Source organism: Wyeomyia smithii, chromosome 1, assembly GCF_029784165.1.
Source record: "Wyeomyia smithii strain HCP4-BCI-WySm-NY-G18 chromosome 1, ASM2978416v1, whole genome shotgun sequence".
NCBI lineage: Eukaryota > Metazoa > Arthropoda > Insecta > Diptera > Culicidae > Wyeomyia > Wyeomyia smithii.
In genome coordinates this window covers 57192583-57214113 of record NC_073694.1, presented here as the reverse complement: position 1 = coordinate 57214113, position 21531 = coordinate 57192583, and the positions used below count along the sequence as shown (strand labels likewise).

Sequence of the window (21531 nt, the reverse complement as noted above, 5' to 3'; positions counted from 1 at the left end):
TTTGAATTATGGGCAGCAGCTGAGCTAGCAATGCCGGTGTGTCATAAATTGATGTCAAAATTTTGAAAGCAATGGTTGCTTTCAAGCACTTTCGTCGTTGTTCAAGAGTTTACAGACCTATCAGAGCACATCGATTCTCGTACGGTGGAAGATTATCCGGATCTCTCTAAGGTAAATTGCGAAGCGCACGACGAACAAACAATTTCTGAATACGTTCGATGCGATCAGTCCACACGTCGTAATGCGGGTCCCATATTACGCAGGCAGCTTCCAAAATCGGACGAACTAATGAACAGTAGAGTGAGCGCCGTGTACAAGTATCGTTGAAGCTTTTCCCAATTTTGGAAATCATTCCCAATTGCTTGTTGGCCTTATTGATGATGGATGAATAATGCTGATTGAAGGTTAATTCTGTGTCCAACAAAACTCCCAAGCCTTTAATACAACCATCAGAGCGTTCAAGAGTTATCCCATCAATCGTATACTGAAGCAATATTGGTGATGTTATACAATAGAAGCTGATAACATTGCATTTTTCAATACTAAGCGTAAGTCTGTTCCTGCGACACCAAACGGCGAAAATATTTAGCAAGCTCTGCAGTGTAATGCAGTCATCAATCGATTCAATGACCAGGTGAATTTCAAGATCATCGGCATAAAAAAGTTGGCATCCACGTGGCAACAGAAATGTGACGTCGTTGATGAACAAGAAGAATAAAAATGGTCCTAATGTGCTACCTTGCGGGACACCTGACCAATTACAAAGCCATTCTGACTGCGCTGCTTCAAGTTTTACAGCCATCCGTCTTTCACAAAGATACGTGCTAAACCATGCAATAAATCGATCCAAAGCACCTGAACGTCTCAGCTTCTCCAACAAAATTTGCAGGCGTTGATCTAATGTACGCAGGCAATGTGACGAGAATTCCAATAAATTAGTCGATACCGATCTGCCTGGGAAAAAGCTCCAAAACCTTCGAGCATGCACACAGAGAGGTAATACCCCTGTTGTTTTTTACGTTTAGTTTGTCGCCTTTTTTGAAGACAGGAAACATGATGTAAAAAGACTTCCAGATGCTTGGGAAAGTGGAGGATGCCAATGACAAGCTAAACAGAAAGGCAAGAGGAGCTTCCAGAGATTCGCAGCAACTTTTCAACGAAACCACAGGAGTAGTTCCTGTGGCCAGGAGCGAAAGCATCGAATCTGTTGACTGGAACGTCCTCCAAAGCAGTTGCAATGTCTTCAGCAGTCGTGATTTCGCTGCAGAATACACCACCAAAATGCTTTTTGAACAAAGAACATTTGCTATTATTCGTTGTTCCTTCTTCGTCATCCAAAAATACAGTCGCCGGAAGACCATCTTCCTTCCGTAGAGATTTTATGTAGTTCCAGAAGCCCTTCGGATTTGTCCAGATATTTCGTTTCACACGTTTGAGGTAGCGTTTGTACAACTTCTTATTAAGTTTTCTATATAGACGACTGGCCAGAGTAAATCTCGAATGGGTAAGCTCACAACGACTGTTCCGATACACTCGAAAAGTCCGTGAACAACGATGTTTCAGCCTCTTATGTTCTGCTTTACTCCAAGCTGATGTCCGTCGTGGCTGCACTGCTGGGACACAGTCTGCTACGATACGCGATACTATCTCGGTGAAATATCCCACAGCATCATTTATACAATGAAAGCTTTCGATTGTTTAGTATGTGATTGATTTTATGCATGTTTAGAAGTGACATTCCGTCCAACAGGTGCGCATTGCCTGAATTGGAGAGCATCGGTGTACATGTGATTAGAACACGGATGTCTTTTCCTCTTTAGGCCGGGAAGATTGAAATCACCAAAACCCAACAAATCATCACGTGGAGAAATTGAGTTGATTCAACACACGCTATATGTCGATCCATGACATCGACCTTATTCCTGAGATTTGGGGGAAAGTAGAAGGCCCCAACGACAATAACCGAACCACATGCCTTGATCTTCACCCAAATCTGCTCTAGGTTGTCATGCATAGCATGTAGCACAGATGACGTAAGCACAGATGACGTAAAACTTCGCTTCACTGCAATTAGAACCCCACCACCAGAATCTTTCTCACTGTTGAGACGGCTTCGATCTGAACGATAGACTTTGTAGTTGTTTCCGAATAGTTGTGATGAGCGGATGCCGTCGTCACGATTTGTTTCAGTCAGGATGACGCAGTCGTACAAACAGTCGGAAACGTTCAGCATAAATTCTTCCAGTTTTGTCCTTAAACTACGAACATTTTGGTAGTAGAACAGAATCGAAGAGTTTTCCTGAGGCAGGGGTGAGCTATGGGAGATAGAAATGTCATTACTTCTTTGCGAATCAGAATTAAAATATAACTTAACTGGCCTGGGGGCACGTAGGCCCCCAGCACCCCCTGGTGGTTGATCTTCCGAGTTATGGGCGTCACAAGATAAGGGTACACCTGGACTAGGCCTCAGAGATCGACGTGGACAACATGTACCCCGATCAGAAGAGCATAGCTGAAAAATTACAAATTTCTATCAGCGGGAGTTACAAATAACATATTTTGATACGATTTTGTATTTTCCCATTTGCTTTTGATAACAAAATTGAATCTGAATGAGTTATAAAGACAAATCCTGTAATGAAGTTGTTCTGAAACAAGTCTAACTTTTTTTTCTCTATCAAAAGCTGTTGATTCTAACAATGGTTGTTATTATACTGTTCTATATGCTATCTTATTTCGTTAGAAAGCTGATCCGTTCGTAACAAAGTTTGATAAATCATCGCAAGTTGCAAGTGGATGCAAACCAGCCCAATACCCAGGACTTAGGTTTTGGAGGCACTGCAATAATACCGGACATAGATGAATCGCTCAGGTCGATGGTTTTTGTGCCCTGAGCTGGTGTGGTTTTGTTGTTTTTAAACTAGCCCTCAATACAGGCGTGAAGGGGGGCACCGTTATTACGGGCTGCGGCCAGCGGAACGACGCTTTCTTATGATGCCGGAACAAGAACGTTGTACGGCCTCACGTTGACTTTTCGAATGCATCTCTTGATTTTACCAATCAACTGTTTGCAATTCGATGATCTCCAGTTATTTTTGCACCAAAAGAACTTAAAATACCAAACAAATCTTCGATTGGACGACCTGAGGTTGATTTGTTGGGATGCGTATTTTGGGTACAAATTGAGTCAAGTGGTTGTTCAGGAACGTTTGTGTTATTGACGTAATGTGATGATGTTTTATCTGGCCAAAACACATACTTTTCATAGGCATGGTGTTGTTGAAGAAGTGAAATCAAAATTTTGTTCAAGCATTCGTTCTGATACATTTCTTGATTGATAACTAAACCATTAGGCTTGAACTATGATTTTAACAAAAAGGAAAAAGTCCTTTGCTGTTCACTACTACTTCCTGGCGGATTGTTGTTGAGGTTTGCAGGAAACAATGCACAGCCGAAACCGCAGGGTGGCCACTCATTTTACATTTTCGAGTTCCCGCATTTTTCCCGACTTTTACCCGCATGATTGCAAGAAATTCCCGATTGTCAAAAACGGTAATTAGGTTATGTTCTATCGACGGTTGAACCTTAAATTGGAAGTAAGAGCGCATCAGTTTTACCGAATTTGCTAGGGACATTCTACACAAACAGTTGATTAGTTACATAAAATGCATCTATTGCCTTTCCACAGGGTAAATATAATTTTTGCGATTTTCTCAAATTTGCAAACCTTCCATTAAGCAATCAATAATCGAGTTAGCTATTTTGTGCTGTCTGTCTCCTTAAAATATGATACCGTCTTTTTAAAATATGACACCGTTAGGGGAACCACAACAAACAAAACACTTTGCGTACAATTTTTTTCCGTTGTTCAAATCATCGGAAAAAGTCATGGGAAGTTAAGGGTGAACAAAAAACTACTTAACCTAAAAGTAAAAAAAAAAGTTGGATTTGGATGGATTTGCGTTTTTTTTTCTCAAATTAAAGATAATGTTATTTTACGTTCAGGAAAAACACTGCGATTTAACTGTATTTCATTTGTCACGCGTTACATAGATTCAAAACTTTTCGAAAGTGAATTCACAACTTTTTCAGCATTTTGATTCGCCAGTCCATCAAAGTTGCATCTCTCTGGACATCTGCCAACATCTTCAACTTGTTTGCATTCAGCACTCAAAATGGTCAAGCTAATAAAAAAAAGTTGAAGAGGTTGTTCATAAGACACGACCGCGGAGTTAACGTAGAATACGACAGCCTGTCTTATGTCAATGTATGCTTTGGAATAAGTTTGGGAATACACTCAATTGGGGTTAATTAATTAAATGGTTTCTCTTCTCCAGATGACGTTTACCTCTATAGCCGACACCGGTAACGACAATGAACAACAGCAGAAGCTATGTGCAGCTATGCGGTTTCACTTGCTGTCGTATCCAAAACAAGAATGAAATTGAATTGTTTTGAGGCTGTCTTTCGTATCAAGTTGCACAAAGATATCTTAATTTAGGCAGTGGCTACGAAGAGGCTATAAACTAGGGCAAATAGTGCATTTCCCATCTATAGTATAACAGTTCAAATAACAATTTTCTGCATTTTACGATAGCGTAGATAATTTTACAATTGATTGCTGCAAATAGTAAGACTTGAGCGAAAAATTTTGTGATTCAGGCTCACTAGCTCAAAAATTCTTCAGATGAACTTTGAGGCTTAGTTGAAGTCAAAAAAGGTTAATTGTGTTGGTTAATGCCATTTATTTACAACTGAATAATTTTTCTCAACATGGCAAATTTTTTATTCCGTTCTGAATGATTTACAGTGATAATTGAATTCAACATGAGATAATTTATTTGCAGTTATATATAAAAATTTTGATCGCTATACTACTAGCCACACACTCTATATAGCAAGCCACACACGCTATAGACATGCACACGCTATATAGCAAACCACGCACCTATATAGCGTGCCACATACGCTATAAACATGCACACACGCGCTACAGACATGCATACACGCTAAAAACATACACACACGCTATACAGCTAGCCACGCACGCTATATAGCAAGCCACACACGCTATCTAGCAAGACACACACTATACATAGTAAACCACGCACGCTAGCCACACACGCTATATCTAGAGAAACATTTCAAAAGGTCCTATCTGCTTTGATCGACTTTTTGATCGATCACTTTCATTCATCACCACAACTTACTAAACACTTTTCATGCCACGTTATTCGCACGAGTTGATAGTGGAGGGATCAGCCTAGCCTTCTGAACGGAAACCACGCTCGGGAAATTTACTAAAGCTGAACCATTACCAAAACAAAAAGACGCTCCGGAAAAACGATAAAAGCAGATAGGAACTTTTAAAATGTTTATCTAGATAAAGCACATGCCCTATATATACATACGCTGAATGATGGTGGCTCCTCAAACCACCTGGCGGGGCGAGTCTGTTTCAATTTCGGGTTGTATTAACCCAACGACATCTGAATTGAGTTACCGCTGGTGGGGTCCAACTCAGATCGAAGGGAAGCCGAACTGAAAGAGGTAGGAACTGCAGCTAACCACTACCACCGCCGCTGTTGCCCGCTGCTGATCCACGCTGCCTTCGCCTACTGCCATCGGTGTTGATGTCTGCTGCTACTGCCTGCTGCTAGTAAACTGATTAGCTTGAGGAGAAACAAGCTCTTATATAGTCCAAAGAGTGCATTCCCGGCTAACTAAGTACTCCATTCTGTCGTCCTTTTTAGGGAAAGGCAGCAAGCGACCAATCAAAAGTCGACATTTGTAATTCAACAATGTTCAACAATTTTCGATAGTACAATAGTTTAAACAATCGGATTAAAATTTGCTGCATTTGAACGGGTGCTCAAATGATTTTCCAATCGGTTGCTGCAAAAATGACAGAAATCGGTTGGAAACTGACTGAGTTTAAAAAGTTTGAAATTGGACAATTTTCGTGACGCTCTCGATGTTTTCGGTTTTGAAATTGGATCCCTGTATTAAAGTTGGGTCCCTGTATATGTTGCCGTAAGACGTATTCTACGTCAAAAATGATATTGGGGACTAACATTTCAAAATAGGTGATTTCGAAATTTAAAAAAAAACAGACAAAAGATCTTAAATTATTATTTTTCAAATTAAAAGTCTTTTACTGCACGAACATGTTTTGCAGAAACCGTTGAAAAGAAAACAAATTTATTTTTAATTTCTTTTAAACTTCAAGAAAAAAATGTTTCTTGAAATTTTCCCAAATCCTTTTTATTAGGATTTTTTCTTACGAATTTTTAGTTTTTATTTCTCCATGATCATCAATGTACAGTTTACATTATGCAGCTTATAAAAATATAATATTTTTCAAAAATCAGCTCTTTGAAATGTTTAATTTTGAATATTTTTAATACTCAACTACTGCCAAGAATTTTGCCGAAAACACCGCACCAATCAAACAAATCGTTCTGGTTTCGAAAAAAATCTTCAGAAATTTTAACTTCTTCCGTGTTCAAATAATCAACGTTGTAACATTTGGCAACTTAGCTTTTTGAGATCTCAATCAATTTTTTAAATAGAACTACCATCTACAGCTTTGCCGGAAACATTACACCGATCAACCTAATTATTTTGGCTTTTAGAATATTCAAAGTATTTTTGTTTATTGGCCACAGATTTAGCAGCCAGCTGTTTAGTGCACGGGGCGATTGCAGGGCTAGCGCTACGATCCTGCAGACAATAACAGTCTCTCTCCAACCGAGACACGAACCTACGACGACTGACTAGTTAGACCAGCATCGTACCCTAAGATCAGTTGCAAAACAAAAAGCATGTAAAAAGTCGTATGCAGTAACAAATAAAATAAATAAAATGTTTTCTTGAAAAACCTCGCAAACGATTACGCTGTTTTCTAAGAACATTTCTGATTGTATTTACATCAAAAATAGTTTTTTTTTACAGTCAAATTGTGTAATTTACAGAAAAATACGAATTTGAAATATGTAAAAAAATTAGTTTTTCAAAAAATTCCAAAATAATGTTTGCTCTATTCTGGGGCAAGTTTGTAATGTTTTTTAAATTAACTGCTCCGCATAGCAAGTTCGTCCCTAACCCAAAATTCCACCAGCATTGAGTTTTTAAGCGGAAATGGTAGCTAGTTTTGCTAGAGTTCGCCAAATATATTTTCAAAAAGACTAGCTGAAATAAAAGACTATTTGAAAAAGTGGAGAATCAGAACTGTGTGCCACTTATTTTATCCTCAATTTGTTTATTCAAATAACTACTAATAACTAGTGATGTTAGTAAGATTGTACAGAGAAACTTATTCTGCATTGCTCTTAGAAAATGAAACAGTTTCTATTGTACATATGAGAATTTATGATTGATTCTCTCACTAAAAACGTTTTCTCGATAAACAGGTAACTTCCATTCCCAAACTCCGGTTTTCGACCCCGGTTTCAATTCGCTTTACCATCTTGAGAAGTCACACAGAGGCCATTCAATTTTTTTAGATAACAACAGATTTCGAAGTTTTATGCTATTCTAAGACATTTGTGGTCAACATTTATTTCATTTGAAAAGCAGGACTGATATGAGTAATCAGCTGGTCAGCAGGTCAAAACAAGTAAGTTTGATGACTTTTTGGTTAAAAAATTGACTGAGGAAGAAAAATGTGACTTTCAAGGGACCAACTTGCAGTCCTGCACTCCCAACTTCTCCATCATTTGTAATTGCATCATACACAATACTTTGAAAAAATCTTGGTAACAGAATCCCGATCAAATAAAAAAATTCCCGACTTTTTCCCGCATTTTTCCCGATGTAATTCAATTCCCGACTTTTTCCCGCATTTCCCGTTTTCCCGATTAAGTGGCCATTCTGCCGAAACCGGAAGATTTCCGCTTTCTATATGGTTTACCGTGAAGTTTTTGTCAAAATGCATGCATACACAAAACAAACAATATTGGCATAAAGAGGAGAGAGCTTTTTTATGTGTAGGCTCATCACTGCGACAAGAGATTAGAATCCCAATTATGCTAACTGGTGGCGTAGAAGACGGACTTGAGTCGGACGTCGTAATAGCGACTAAACTTTTAAGCCACTTTTCTACAAAAAAATCACGTTATTTTCCATTTTTTTAGTGTCAGGCCTACTGTGACCAAATTTCACAGTATCTAATGAAAGGGGTTTATTTTGCACAATATTTACAACAACTTTTCCTTTGACGTCAAAAAAATCCAAACTGTCGTTGAAGCTGCAGAGCGTTTCAAAGTAATGTACTTTTTTTCAAAAAAATGTCAAAAATCGTCAGTATGCCAAGCTTTGAAAAGTCATAAAAATTTCAGTTTTCATGATATCGCCCAAATTTTGGATTTAGACATTTGAATGGTATAGCAATAAAGAAAAAATATTATGAAACAGCTAGGAAAAAAAATTTTTTTGGCTGATGGCCAGCGATTCCCCACTGTGCCATGGGTTACCGTGGTAGGAAAAGCGCGCCAACAGGGTAAAAAGCACCAAAACAAAGCGGCGACGAAACTTCCGCAAAAGGTCAAGAGGACGAAGAGCTGGGAGGACGCCCTCATACTCAAGATGGACGGGTCTGAGTACTCTGGAGTCTTGAATAAAATGAGGAGCGAGACCCAGCTCAAGGATTTAGGGGCGGATGGTTCTCCTTCTTAAAGTGGCCTTGCTTGCCACAGTTATAGCAGTTGCCTTAAAACTTCTTCACCTTGCGCTTCTTTTCACCGGAAAATATCGCAGCCTTCACCTCGCAGGAGTTCTCGTGACATTTGGACCTCTTTAAATCTTCCCCGATTACACGTTACTCAACGACCTCCAAGCTCAGCTTTTCCTTACAGTTATTCTCCAGTGCAATGACGAACCCAACAAACAATTCATTTTTGTAACAGCCTATTAAACTTTGGTCTATTGCAGCGGTTCTCAACCTGTGGTACGCGTACCCCTAGGGGTACTCGAAAGCCTTCAGGGGGTACGCGAAAGTAAAATCAGTAATGGCGGACATATCAATTTTTCTTTAAAATACGTCATTTGTTTTTCAATCTTGCTCTTAAAACATGACTGTAGCAATCAAACAAACCATAGTTCAATTTGAAACCTCATAAAGACTACCACAACATGATCTACCACTACTCTCTCTCACTCTGTGAAAACATTCAAGCCAGGGGATACAATCGATATGAAAAATATCACCAAGGGGTACGCGAACAAAAAAAGGTTGAGAACCGCTGGTCTATTGAACTGCTTCCTCATTAGGTTCTTAATTTTAATGGGCTTCTTCGCATCAATTGTCGGTAAACGTATTCAAAACTCCAACGAAATCCAGAAACATCTTGACTCGGAGTTACCAATGCTGAAATTTTCCCCCACCGTTAAACTACGGAAGCGGTTTCAGAATACGGAACGGCTAAAGAGCAAGACCACTATGATAGAATTCAAGCGATTGCTTCAGGTATTCGATGTCACTGTTTTCTAGCTACTGAAGCAAAAAAAAACGGAATTGAACAAATGAATGTCTAGAAATATTAGGAAGCGCATTGAATCGTAATAAAGGAATTGGCAGCATAGATTCTTTCATTATTATGTGGAACAACTTAAATCATAACTCATAAGACATACATCCGACAAAAATAAAGATCCTAAGCAACTTGAAAAAACATGATCAGAACAAAAAATCGTAGTATTTTCTATAGTAAAATACAATTCGAAAGAAATGTTTATAAAACTATTCCTATGAAGATTTCAGTGAATACATTCATTGTTATTTTTTGGAGGGTTGTTCCCGAGTTATGCTCGTAAGATTAGCGCATTTTTTGCGAAAAAACACAATCGTTATCTTTTTGTCCACTATGGGTATCAGAAAAAATTAAGGTAGCACATAAATATCTAATGATTTTTCATTTGAAAATTCGCTCAAATTTTTCCGACTAGCAACAAAATTACTCAAAAATTGCACAAAATAACTGGGCGAAACCGGGAATTCACCATTGTGAGTTCAATGGGCAATTTACTGAAAAACTTCTAGGCCCAAACATTTTAAGATTCGATACGAATACGAATGTACTAACTAATTTATTGAAATATACTCCCTAGTCTAGATTCTTTTGAACATGTTTGTATTATAATATTACGGTATTATTTTGATAGCTATTAAAGTTTTTATTGCGGGCGTTTTTTTTTCTAAAACCCTATCATTATACAACCACCTAACCTAGTCATGTTTTCAAAGCACATGTTGCAATTGTATCGTTTTTTCTTTCAAATATAAAACAATATAAAACAACTTGTTGTCAATATATTATTCATATGTTTAATGTATTACTTTAAATTAAAGTTAAATCAAAACCATTGCTCTTAAAAACATGTCTGTCTATATTTATTTAGCAAAAGATATCAAAAGGAAGAGGAGGGGAAAAATATTCATGAGAAACTTTTCATAACGGCATAAGAAGGTGCAATGTAAACAATGGAGTTTAATGAAAATGCTAAAAACAAATAATCCAAAGAGGTACATTAAACGCCACTGTTTACAGCCACTCCGTAAACCCTTGACCTAAATGAATCCCCTACTGTTGTGCTAGTTGTTATAGTTAGTTCCTTCGGAAGAGTTACGACAGAATTTTACGGTTCGAAAGGTAATTGCAAAGAAAATGCCAACGATGTTCTTTCCAACCTGCTGCTGCGGGATACGAGTACGGGTCATACGGCTCCGATATCCTGGTTTCTATTTGGTTCAGTACGGCTTTGTACATGCATAGTTATACATACGAGCAAACGGTGTAAGTTTGTGGTAAGTTTACCTTGGACGATGTTTAGCGAACCTTTTTGGAAATCTGATCAATCAGGTCGTTGATGCGCTCGCTCTTGCCCCGCAGAGTTTTCGGGTGGGGTCCGATCATCTGAATAAATTGGGGAACATCCGGGGATACCTGCAGATGATAAACAGAATCTATAGTTTACATCTTATTAACATGGGGTAAATTATTTACTAGAGCGAATTTAGCCAACGCTTTCATGGTTCGGTAGAGGTGTTCCTCGGTTGGTTCCGAATTGAAGAACTGCAGCAGGGCCATTGAAATTTCAACGGCAACATCGTCGAATACAACGGTTTTGACTTCCTTACTTGCTAAGTTATGGACCAGCGCAGTGCCGATGTCCTTCAGTCTGGGACAGGCGGCCAGTAAGCAGTGCACAGCCACCTTGGTTGTAGCGCGGATATTCGAAGTGGTTTGGTTGTTATAGGACCACTCTGAAATGTACAGCAGCCACTCGGACGCGTTGTCGTTCTCGAAAAGGTTGCACATCTAATCAGTAAAAGTTTGCAATTAAAATTTCTGGCGCATAAGCTACAGTAAGTAAATACTCACAAAAAGAGCGATAGCCTGCTGTTCTTCTGGTGGATGTTTATCAATGTCTTGAGCAAAGTTCATCAGCACGTGTTCCCGTCTGTCCTGGTGCAATAGAAGGATGATGTCGTCTTTTAAAGCAGCATTCGCTAAGGCACGGAGTAAATGCACCCGAACTTCAGTAGAAAGCGAGCTGTCACGGAACATGCGTCCAACGAATACCAGAAATCCATCCCCGAGTGCCCAGGCACCTTCGCCCAGCAGTAGATATTGGTGAAGCTCATCCACTGCGACTTGCTCTTCCTCGGACAGTTTTCCATCAACCAGATTCACCAAACATTCCAACTCCAATTTTGGCTGTAATCAAAATTTAAAGTAAGCCTTTTATTTTAAACTTGTTTCACCATCGTCTGCTTACGTCAACTTCCTTGAAAATAATCGGTTGTTCGCGGTTCTTCTTGCGCTCCTCCTCTGCCAATCGTTCCGCTTCTTCCTCCTTCAGTGCCTTCTCCGACGGGAGCATTTCAGGCGGGATCGATCCATTGACACCGTTGATGCCATTCTGGGATTCTGCTTCACCCTCCGACATTCCGTTCGAGTTCTGATCACCGTCCGTCGAGTTCTTCGATTCTCGTTTGGATTTCTTCTCCTTTTTCTTGCTGGTTTTATCGATCTTGTCGCGAATTTTGTTTCGCCGCTCGTTCAGCTCTTGTGACTGCTGTCGGGCCTGTTCTATCTGGCTGTTTAGCTGCTCGAGTCCGGGGCTTGGGGCTCGATTGCCACCAGCACCGCCGCCAATAAAATCCGATTCGTACTGAAAGTTACCGGTTGGATCTCCGCCCGAGCCGAGCCTTTCGATCAGCGGCAGCAGAGTTTGACCCAACTGTGTCGACAGTAGTTCCTGGGGCAGATCAAGTATGTACTTGGGAATTCCGATTCCACACAGGAACTGGCACAGGTCCTCGCTGAAGGTGTTGCAGTTGTGGTTTTTTAGGTTGTATTTCGAGCCTCTGAGAAGAAAAAAGGGTAAAACCAGTAGTAAGTAAGAGGATTATCCTCGATCACCCGTTCAAACAACTCAAAACAGCGTACGATAAAGTTAGGCGTTCCGAATTACAGTAATTTATACTCTAGCACCACCGCGAAGTGAAGAGATATTTAGTGGCCACGAACAGTAGCCCACTTCGGAACAAAAGTTCGTACTCAAGGAATAAAGACCTCTCTTCACACAAAGACCATTGGTTCTTCAGTTCGAATTTGACCGAAAGAAGTGTCAGACAACTATTAAGCGAGAAAACTGTGAAGCAAGTGTTACTCCTGCTGCTATTTAAACATTCTTTTCCGGGATGAAAATCGTGATTTAGAAAAGTTAGGGTGCACCGTTCTCAATAAATAGAAAAATTCTGGAAAAGCCGGCAGACTGCTCTCCGCAAGTTGGGAAGGAGAACTCTTTTGAGGATCTTCCAAAACGTAGTCAAACATGTCCGGAAACCGACAGAACGAAGAACGTTAAATCGCAAAAGCTCAGCACCAATACGTGATGTAGCCAAAAGATTAGCACATCTTTGTCAAACGTTGGAACTTGATTTTTTCTAAGTGCTAAGTCCTGAACTGATAGTCAGTTAGGGAATACAGAAAAAAAGTTACTATGAAAGTGAAAAAGGGAATAAATTTGTCCATAATAAATAAAAAATAATTCGTGAAGGATTTTTTGCTGTCGCCAGCAATCGGGTTTGGAAGAAGTTCGTAGGTAGTCTTCGTTGACGGAATACCAAAGTGTCTCAAACCTACTATCACTTACTTAGTTTAAGGTCAATTAATGTATGGTGACGTAAATGTTAATCTCTAGAGACCTCAAATCAAACGTTCAAGTTGACGGTTTGAACTATTTGAAGCGTCGCCAGTGGAATTTTCGCAATTTGATTCAAGCCATGGTGACAGCGGTGGGATCACCCAAAAAAGAGTGTTAGAAACACCAACAATGTCGAGAAGACGGTGTCATCTGGATTTAACAAAAATTTGAAACATTATAGAATAAAAAAATTTGGATCACAACGCCAAACTTCAGGGGGCTCTAGTAGCCCTTTTCCGAATATTGACTTGCTTTGATTGAACAATGCTCCCCAATTGCAGAGTATATGTTCAGCATTTCCAGTTCCCTACCAGGGCAGTAACCGGTCAACAGACGCGAAGATCTTTTTTACTTAGATTAAGTAAGATCCGGGCTTTTCCTGCACTCGGTTTGATTATTTTTTTCCTTGTCTGAATGTATCGATAGCGTTCCAGCTTGATTCTACTATGGACATTTCCCAGATTCTAAATTCAGTCCTTAGAGCACAATCAGGGACTCTCCAAAATGGTAGGCTTTTGGCTTTTCTATTTCCTTCAATGTCACAATAGCCGGGCACACAGTATAGAGTGACTTCGTTCCTCAACTGTCTCAAAGAAAGAATGCATTCTCACACTAGCCTCGATTTACATGTAAAAGCTTTGAGTGCATTTAAAGCTGCCTGACCGTCAGCAAATACGCAGATCTTTGAAACTTTGTATTTCCTTGTTAAACAAATATTCATACATTAAATAATGGCATGGATTTCTACTTGAAAACCTGTTGAGCTGTGTTCCATTCCATTGGTATAGCTCGGTTGATTTTAGGGCCAAACACCCCGGCTCCAGTATTTTCACCCATTTTTGATCCCTCAGTGTAAAACACAACTGAACTCACGCAGACTCGGCGCTCCTGACTAAATTGACTGTAGACAGGTAAGGCAATTCATTTAAACGGTCCTTTTTTGTCAACATTGATGACGTAGAAGTCAAAAACAATACCCAAAAACCAATGTTCGGTACATTTTTCAAGAACTTTTGAAAAAGCCTGCCTATTTTTAACGATCTACGTCATAGCCCAAAAGCACGTGGTTTTTGCCTATTTTTCGCTACTAATACTGACAAATGTCTTCTTCTTCCTCACCTCCTGACTCCCGTTCGTTGCGGCTTGATTTAACTACTTTGAATAAAATGTCATAGTTTGTCTTCATTGCGTACCATCGGGGTTTAGTTTGAATCCCTTAAGAATCCTTAAATATCCTATTACATCACCATCTAAAATATTGTTTAACGTTTAAATTTCAGAGCACTTTTTGCAACCAGCTTCTTCACAAACAAGTATAAGTGAAGCATCTAAGAAAGATTCTGTCCTTTCCAAAAAACTTGTAAGGTTGAAAAGAACTTAAAGCCCATTCAACCCTAGCAGGCGTGAAGATTTCGCAGGCATTCTTATAGGTAGGGTAAAAGCACCGGTTTTGGCCATAGTATGTTATTAATGAAAGATATTTGGCCTGCTTCCTTCGGAAAATATGTAATTGAATCAGTTCAACGTGGAAATCGGATGAACTCGCCTGTATTTTTCACTTACATTGGGTTTAAATAGTAAAACTATGTTATTTTGTTTATATATTTTCCAACCAAAAAACTTCTCTAGGCTCTTATTTTGGCCATAGCATTTCTTAATTGGCCACTCGGGGCTCCTATTTTGGCAAATTCGCGAAAAAGTTGAGTCCACACGAATTTATTTTATAATTTGACTTGTAGATGTATGTAGATATATTTTATCAGCAGAAAATCCTCGTTATTTAACTAACTATAAGGCCAGTATATCTATTAATCAAACTAAATAATAATATTATATTTACACATAGCTAGCAGTGCAAGTACTTTGCTAGAGCTAGAGCTAGAATTTTATTTAAATTGAGTAGGATATTTAATAACACTGACATCACATCATTGATCTACGTTAATTTTTCTTCGGTCATTTATCTTTATTAATAAGCTTCCGCTCTTTGCTTTTTTCACATAGACAACTTATTCGTATTATTTACCAACTATAGTTAAAAGTCCGAAGCGTTAGTTTCGGTAGATACAACCGAAGTTACAATTTTGTAAATAATCTGAACAAATAGAGAACTGATATATTATATCAAATAGCGGTGCTGTAGTAATACAATCTTTCTTATCCAAAACCAGTTTTGTGTTTTCACGAATCTCATGCGATATCTTATGACAGCCCGAAAAACTTCGTACTTTTCATGTTTTGCATCAATGTTAATACGTTACCATGGGTTTGTTTACATGTGGCCAATATCAGGATTATGAATTATGGAATTGCTTTTATATGTGACCAACAATGGATCATTGATCGTTTTCGGAAGCTTCTGTTATTATTGATATTGCAGAGAAAAATTATACCAGACAGCCTATTTTTTTATCCATGTGCTGTAATAAGTTGTGCCTGATGCTGGTAACAAAATTTGCTATAGAAATGTACAAACTGAAACAAGATTATGCTCTATCAAAAATAGCTTGCAAATTACCTAAACGTTAGACTGTACAGTAAATCTGGGAGAGTATAATTAGTTCCTTTATTAAAAGTAAAATACGCATATTTGTTTGCTAAGTAAGTAATGTATTTGTCGAATAACATCAGCAGTTTCGAAAGGAGACTTCGAAATAGGAGTAATTCCAAATAGTTCTTCACAATTATCAATTTTATTTCATCATGGCCAAAACTGGTGCTATGGCCAAAACCGGTGCTTCTGCCCTAGTTGTTGACCGTAAACGACTTGGTGTACTTTTCATTGCCCAAGTTATTGATATACAGACAAGCCTCTGCAGTTTACCAAGCTTCACTTGAGCGGTCACCTTGTTTATTTTAGGCTACCATATAGGCAGTATTGGGTCGTAGTCCACAAGTTTTTCCCACGGCTTTGCTACAACCCCATAGGGCATTTGTACCCTCAATTATAGCCTTGTCCAGATGGGCATTCCAAATCAAAGTATCACCGAGATAATTAACTTCTTCTGCAAGCTGAATTTGAACTCTAGAGTGGGTTGTTTTAGAGCAGAATCATTTCAAATCGCCTGGAAATACGCGAAAATTTAATCGACCATTTTTGATTTGAATGAAACTTTGCACACGTATTTGGCTTAGCAAACTGAGCATTTTTCACAGATGGAGAGATTTTTTACACCCGTAAGTTACATTCTAAAAGGGCGTATGCCTTTAGGCATAGGTTTTATTTGAAGCATTGTAGCCCAGAAACCGTTGGTTGTATAGAAAAACTGTCTGAGTATGAGTTGTAGGGAATTAAAAATGCACTATAAAACAAATATACACTGTACAAAAAAAATTATTTTGACCAAAAAAAATTAAAAATAAACATTAAATTTCAATTTAAAAAAAAAAGAGTTGAATTTTTTTTTATTTTTTTTTAAAGAAACTTGACGTTAATACGCAATTTTAAAAAAAAAGTCAAGGATGGAGAAATAAAAAATATTTTTTTTATGGTAGATTAATTTTTTTATGAAAATTCTAATTCAAACATTTTTCAAAATATTTTTATTATGATGATTTCAAAAGATGCAGAGAATCATTTTGAATTAAAAAGCTTTTGGTAGTAAACATTCTAAAGGCATTGGTTTTCGAGTTATTTCTAATTTAAGCTCGAAAAATTATAATTATTTAGGAAAATACACGTTTTTCTTAAATTGTCCATAGTTCTCTAGCAAAAACCATACGTTCATTGGAATGCTTGATCAAAAATATACAATTCATTCTTTGACAACAAAACGATTGGGCGAACGGTTCTCAAGCGATATAAATATATATAATATATATATATCTCTGTTCTAAGCGATATAAATATATATAAGAATGAAATATTTATTTTCGAGTTTTATTATCTCAGGAACATATTTTTTTAAGACATAGATACTTTACAGAACTAGTTTCACCTTATATTTTATATACATCATAAGTAAATGATTCGTCATCTTTTGAAAACAGCTTCGTTTGTATCTTATTTTCTGAAGTCGGAACAAAAGAGTAATACTTTTGTGTGGCAGCTATCATTATACATTTTTTGAAAATATTGCTCCATTCTGTTACTCCTTGTTCATATTCTTCATATGATACCCAACTAAATGACATTTTTGATGAATTTTTATTACAATCATACAATTCTTTTGCGCTTGTAATGGGATGTTCATGTTCTTCAGCTAATCTTGCATTTCTTGTCTATCGTTTTAATATGCCACCAATTGCATCGCATGGGCCTTTAACATGAGAAGTCGCAAAAAAATGCCACTCTGCATCGACGTTATATTTTGTTTTGAACTTGCAAAGACTTGCAAAGTTTTTTCTATTTTTATATTGTGAGGCAGCTCCATCAGACATTAATATCGCTTTTTTCAACTCTATTGTTGTTTTCAAAAAACTTATTAATTTGGCAATGAACACCTGAACTGCAACAGTATCATGATTGAGTACTTCCGATATTATGATGAAGCTGATATTCTTAAGTGTTCTAGATTCTGAATAGTAAACAACGAAGGGATCAATGGTGGCTTGACTATCATTCCAATAACTACACGAATCACAAATTGATAAAGACGTATGAAAATGAGCTTGACTGTTCAATATGATGATCAGGAAAGGGTTTACAGCAAGTGGGCTTGGTGTATTCTATTTTCACTTTATTCATCTTTACAAATGCAAACTGTTACTAACACATCTGGAGTAGTGCAATCGTATTTATATACGAAAACAGATATTATAGGTAACCCAGTAGTTATTGGTTGCGCACTTTACAAACAGCTATTATTAGTAAACAAGTAGAGGTGGGAAAAATGGTTCACTATAGTGAGCGGATCAGAGCGGTTCCGCTCACTAAGATGAACTAGTTCTTTTTAACAGCTCACTCGCTCTTTTCGTTCCTACATAATTTATGGTTTTTATCAGTGTAGCTATTATCCGACACCGCAAGCGAAAGCCATGTGAAAGCCTTACACCCGATTAGCCAAGCGCAAGGTCGCGCGCAAAACTACAATAGAGCTCCCAGAAACAAGCTGCCACCAAACGTCTGCCCTGATATACATAACCTGCATTTCTCAGCACCCAGCCACCAGCTAGTCGCACGCAAGAGCATGCAAAAAAAAAACAACTTGCAACAGTCCATACACAGGTACACGGGTTGGCTAACGCCGAGTACGCACACGAATGTGAAACGAAAAGAACGAAAGAACTGATTCACTGATCTTCTGGCAATCCAAAAGACTCAGTTCTTTGAAAGAGCGAAATCTTTCGCTCTCAAAAGAACTGGTTCTTCCGATGGCTCTTTTGTTCAGCTCGCAGGCAATCCGCTCGCGATCAGAAGATTTCGATCTTTTAAAGAACTGATTTTCTGATCAGTTCACGAGCGGATTGTCTGCATAGATTCAAAAGATCAGTGAACCAGTTCTTTCGCTCTTTTCGTTCCACTTTTCGTGTGCGTCCCGGCGTTAGCCAGCCCGTATGCTGTCTGCTGTGTGTGAACTGTGGTAAGAAGATTTCATTTTTTATTCCCGCGGCTGGTGGATGGTTATACAGGCAGTAGGCGGCAGCTATTTTCTGGGAGTTCTATTGCAGTGTTGCACGCCGCTTTGCGCTTGGGGTGTAAAACATTCATATGACTGTCGCTTGCGGTGTCTGATCAACATAATCAGCTTCAGCTTTTTGCTTGAAGGAAGGGGTGAGTCACCGCTCTTTAAAAAAGAGCGATAGATCACTCACTCACTTTGAAGAACCAGCTCTTTAGATCAGTTCGTGAGCGGATTGCCCACCTCTATAAACAAGTAGGTAGTGTTGCATGACAAACATATTCTTTAATAAAACATTCGGCAAGGGGGGACGTGTAGGTAGGCTAAAGTTTAGCGCTATATATCCCATCGTTTTGTTGTCAGAGAATGAATTGTATATTTTTGATCAAGCATTCCAATGTTTTATTTTGTTTTATTTTGTTTTATTTATTTATTTCGTCAAGCAAATGTAGACTACAGTTATAATAATACAATGTTTTCTTATATTCTATACATTATTTCCAGTAGTTAGTCGTTTTTTTATTTGATTTCTGCCCATGGTGATGTCGATATTTTCGCAGTGCTGATTATAGTGACGCATCATGCGATTTATTGGGCTGTTTTTTGAGTAGTTTGTTCTGTGAGAGTTTTTCGAAAATATTTTACGATTTCTTAATTGACGACTGGGTGCATACAAATTTAGTTGTGATAATAATTGAGTAGATTGCACGCGTTGAGAAATAATGTCATTGATAAAATAAAGCATTGAAAGATCGCGGCGTTCTTTAAGTGCTTGTATTTCTATAAGCATGCAGCGTGCTTTATATGATGGTAAGGGAAATAATGTCCAATTTAGCTTACGAAGCGCGTACAAAAGAAATTGTTTTTGGACAGATTCAATGCGTTCTTCATGTGTGGCAATATAGGGATTCCATACAATGCTACAGTATTTCAGAATTGGTCGGACGTATGTTATATATAATAGTTTGATTGTATATGGGTCTTGAAAATTGTGGCCGAAGCGTTTTATAAAGCCCAGCATACTATTTGCTTTGTTGATAATTGTATTATAATGTTCTATGAATGTAAGTTTGGAGTCTAAGATTACGCCTAGGTCCCTTACGATTTTGCATTTTTCTACTGGTTGGTTTCCTAAGAAAATGTTTGTAGGTGGTGTTACTGTTTTTCTGCTAAAGGCTATTGAATTACATTTTTTAATGTTGAGCTGTAATAGGCTTTTGTTGCACCAAGTGTAGAATACATAAATTTCATTCTGGAATATTTCGAAGTCTTCTGCATTGGTTATTTCTATAAAGAGCTTCATGTCATCAGCATATACAAGCACATGCATTGACTTAAGAAGGAAGGAAATGTCATTTACGTATAGTATAAAAAGAAGAGGGCCCAAGTGGGAACCTTGAGGAACCCCAGAAGTTACTTCTATTGGGTTTGAAAAGGAATTTTGAAAGCGGACTATTTGTGTTCGTTTTGTTAAGTATGACTGCAGCCATTCCAAAAATTTTGTTTCAGTTCCGTATTTTTCGAGCTTGAAGAGCAATAATGGTATGTCGATTTTGTCAAATGCCTTGCTAAAGTCCGTATAAAGAGCTTCTACGTGGTTACCGTTGTCCATTACAGTCAGAGTGAAAGTTATGAATTCCAAAAGATTTGTGGTAGTTGATCGGCCTTTGTAAAAGCCGTGCTGTTGAGTTGTAATTTGGTGTTTTACTTGTTGAAAGATTTTTTCATTAATTATTGATTCAAATAATTTTGGAATGCATGAAATAATGGCAATTCCACGATAATAACGAATGTCAAATTTAGCGCCAGATTTGAAAATTGGCACTAAATATAAAGTTTTCCAGAGTTCTGGGAAAATTCCATTCTTCAGGGACATGTTAAAAAGGTGTTTTAAGGGTGTAGATAGTTCTTCTGCCAAGTTTTTGAGAAAAATTGGAGCTATTCTGTCAGGTCCAGGACCTTTCGTAGCGTCTAAATTTTTGAGTGCGTTTTGAATTTCGAATTCAGATATTTGATTGACAGATAAAGAATTCGAAAATTCAGGAAAATACGAGAAGTATTCGCGGTCGCGATCTGTTTCTTCATATGTGGTGTAAATTTCTTGAAAAAAAGTGGCAAAAAGACTACATATTTCATTACAAGTTTGTCCTACATTACTGTCAAGATGCATTCGTGATGGAAAGTTGTTACTTTTTAGTTTGGTTTTTACGTAATTAAAGAAGTTCTTAGGGCAAGACTTGATTTGATGTTCGATTTTACGATAATGTTCTTCATGTGCAATTTTAATGGCTGCGTCAAGTTGACAGCAAATTTCTTGGTAATTTTGAAGATTTTCGCTATTGTTGTCTTTTTTGTATATTTTATGTGCTTTTTGTTTTCTATTTTTTAGGGAGTACAATATTGTCGGAGGACTGGCAACAAGGCCGGTGAGTGTTGTGCGTGTTTTATCTCTACGTGAAATTTAGCTAATTTAAGCTGTTTCCCCCCAAATAATATTAGTATATTAAGTGAATTTTACAAATAAAGTTCTGCTGGTTACCGGAACAGTGGAAAAAGGAGTCACCAGGACATTCTAAGCAAGCTAAGTAACATTTTATTTCGAGAATAAGTCGTTTGTTTTCGAGGCGGTTATTCGAGACGCACAAAAATCACCGACGAATAAAGTACGCTCGCAGCGCCGTCTGTTAGCGAATGGAAAAGCGAGAGGTGTACATGAAAAAGTTGCGACCTGCATATTTTTCACTCATATTATTGGCAA

At 37.9% G+C, this 21531-nt stretch overlaps 1 protein-coding gene and 1 long non-coding RNA gene across 4 annotated transcripts in view; one reads left to right on the top strand and one right to left on the bottom strand.

Annotated features, from left to right (window-relative positions):
- The window catches only part of LOC129722122 (uncharacterized), a 50854-nt gene that overhangs the window by 2342 nt on the left and 26981 nt on the right, over positions 1 to 21531 (top strand). The gene's annotated exons all lie outside the window — the stretch shown is intronic.
- The window catches only part of LOC129722091 (uncharacterized), a 40894-nt gene continuing 29654 nt past the window's right edge, over positions 10292 to 21531 (bottom strand). For all 3 annotated transcript variants that reach the window (XM_055675335.1, XM_055675341.1, XM_055675330.1), the window contains 4 exons: positions 11779 to 12370; positions 11382 to 11717; positions 11004 to 11318; positions 10292 to 10943 (listed from right to left, as the gene is read on the bottom strand). In XM_055675335.1, the coding sequence (XP_055531310.1) occupies positions 10827 to 10943; positions 11004 to 11318; positions 11382 to 11717; positions 11779 to 12370 (1360 nt within the window). In that variant the 3' untranslated portion in view covers positions 10292 to 10826. The remainder of the gene's footprint in view (positions 10944 to 11003; positions 11319 to 11381; positions 11718 to 11778; positions 12371 to 21531) is intronic.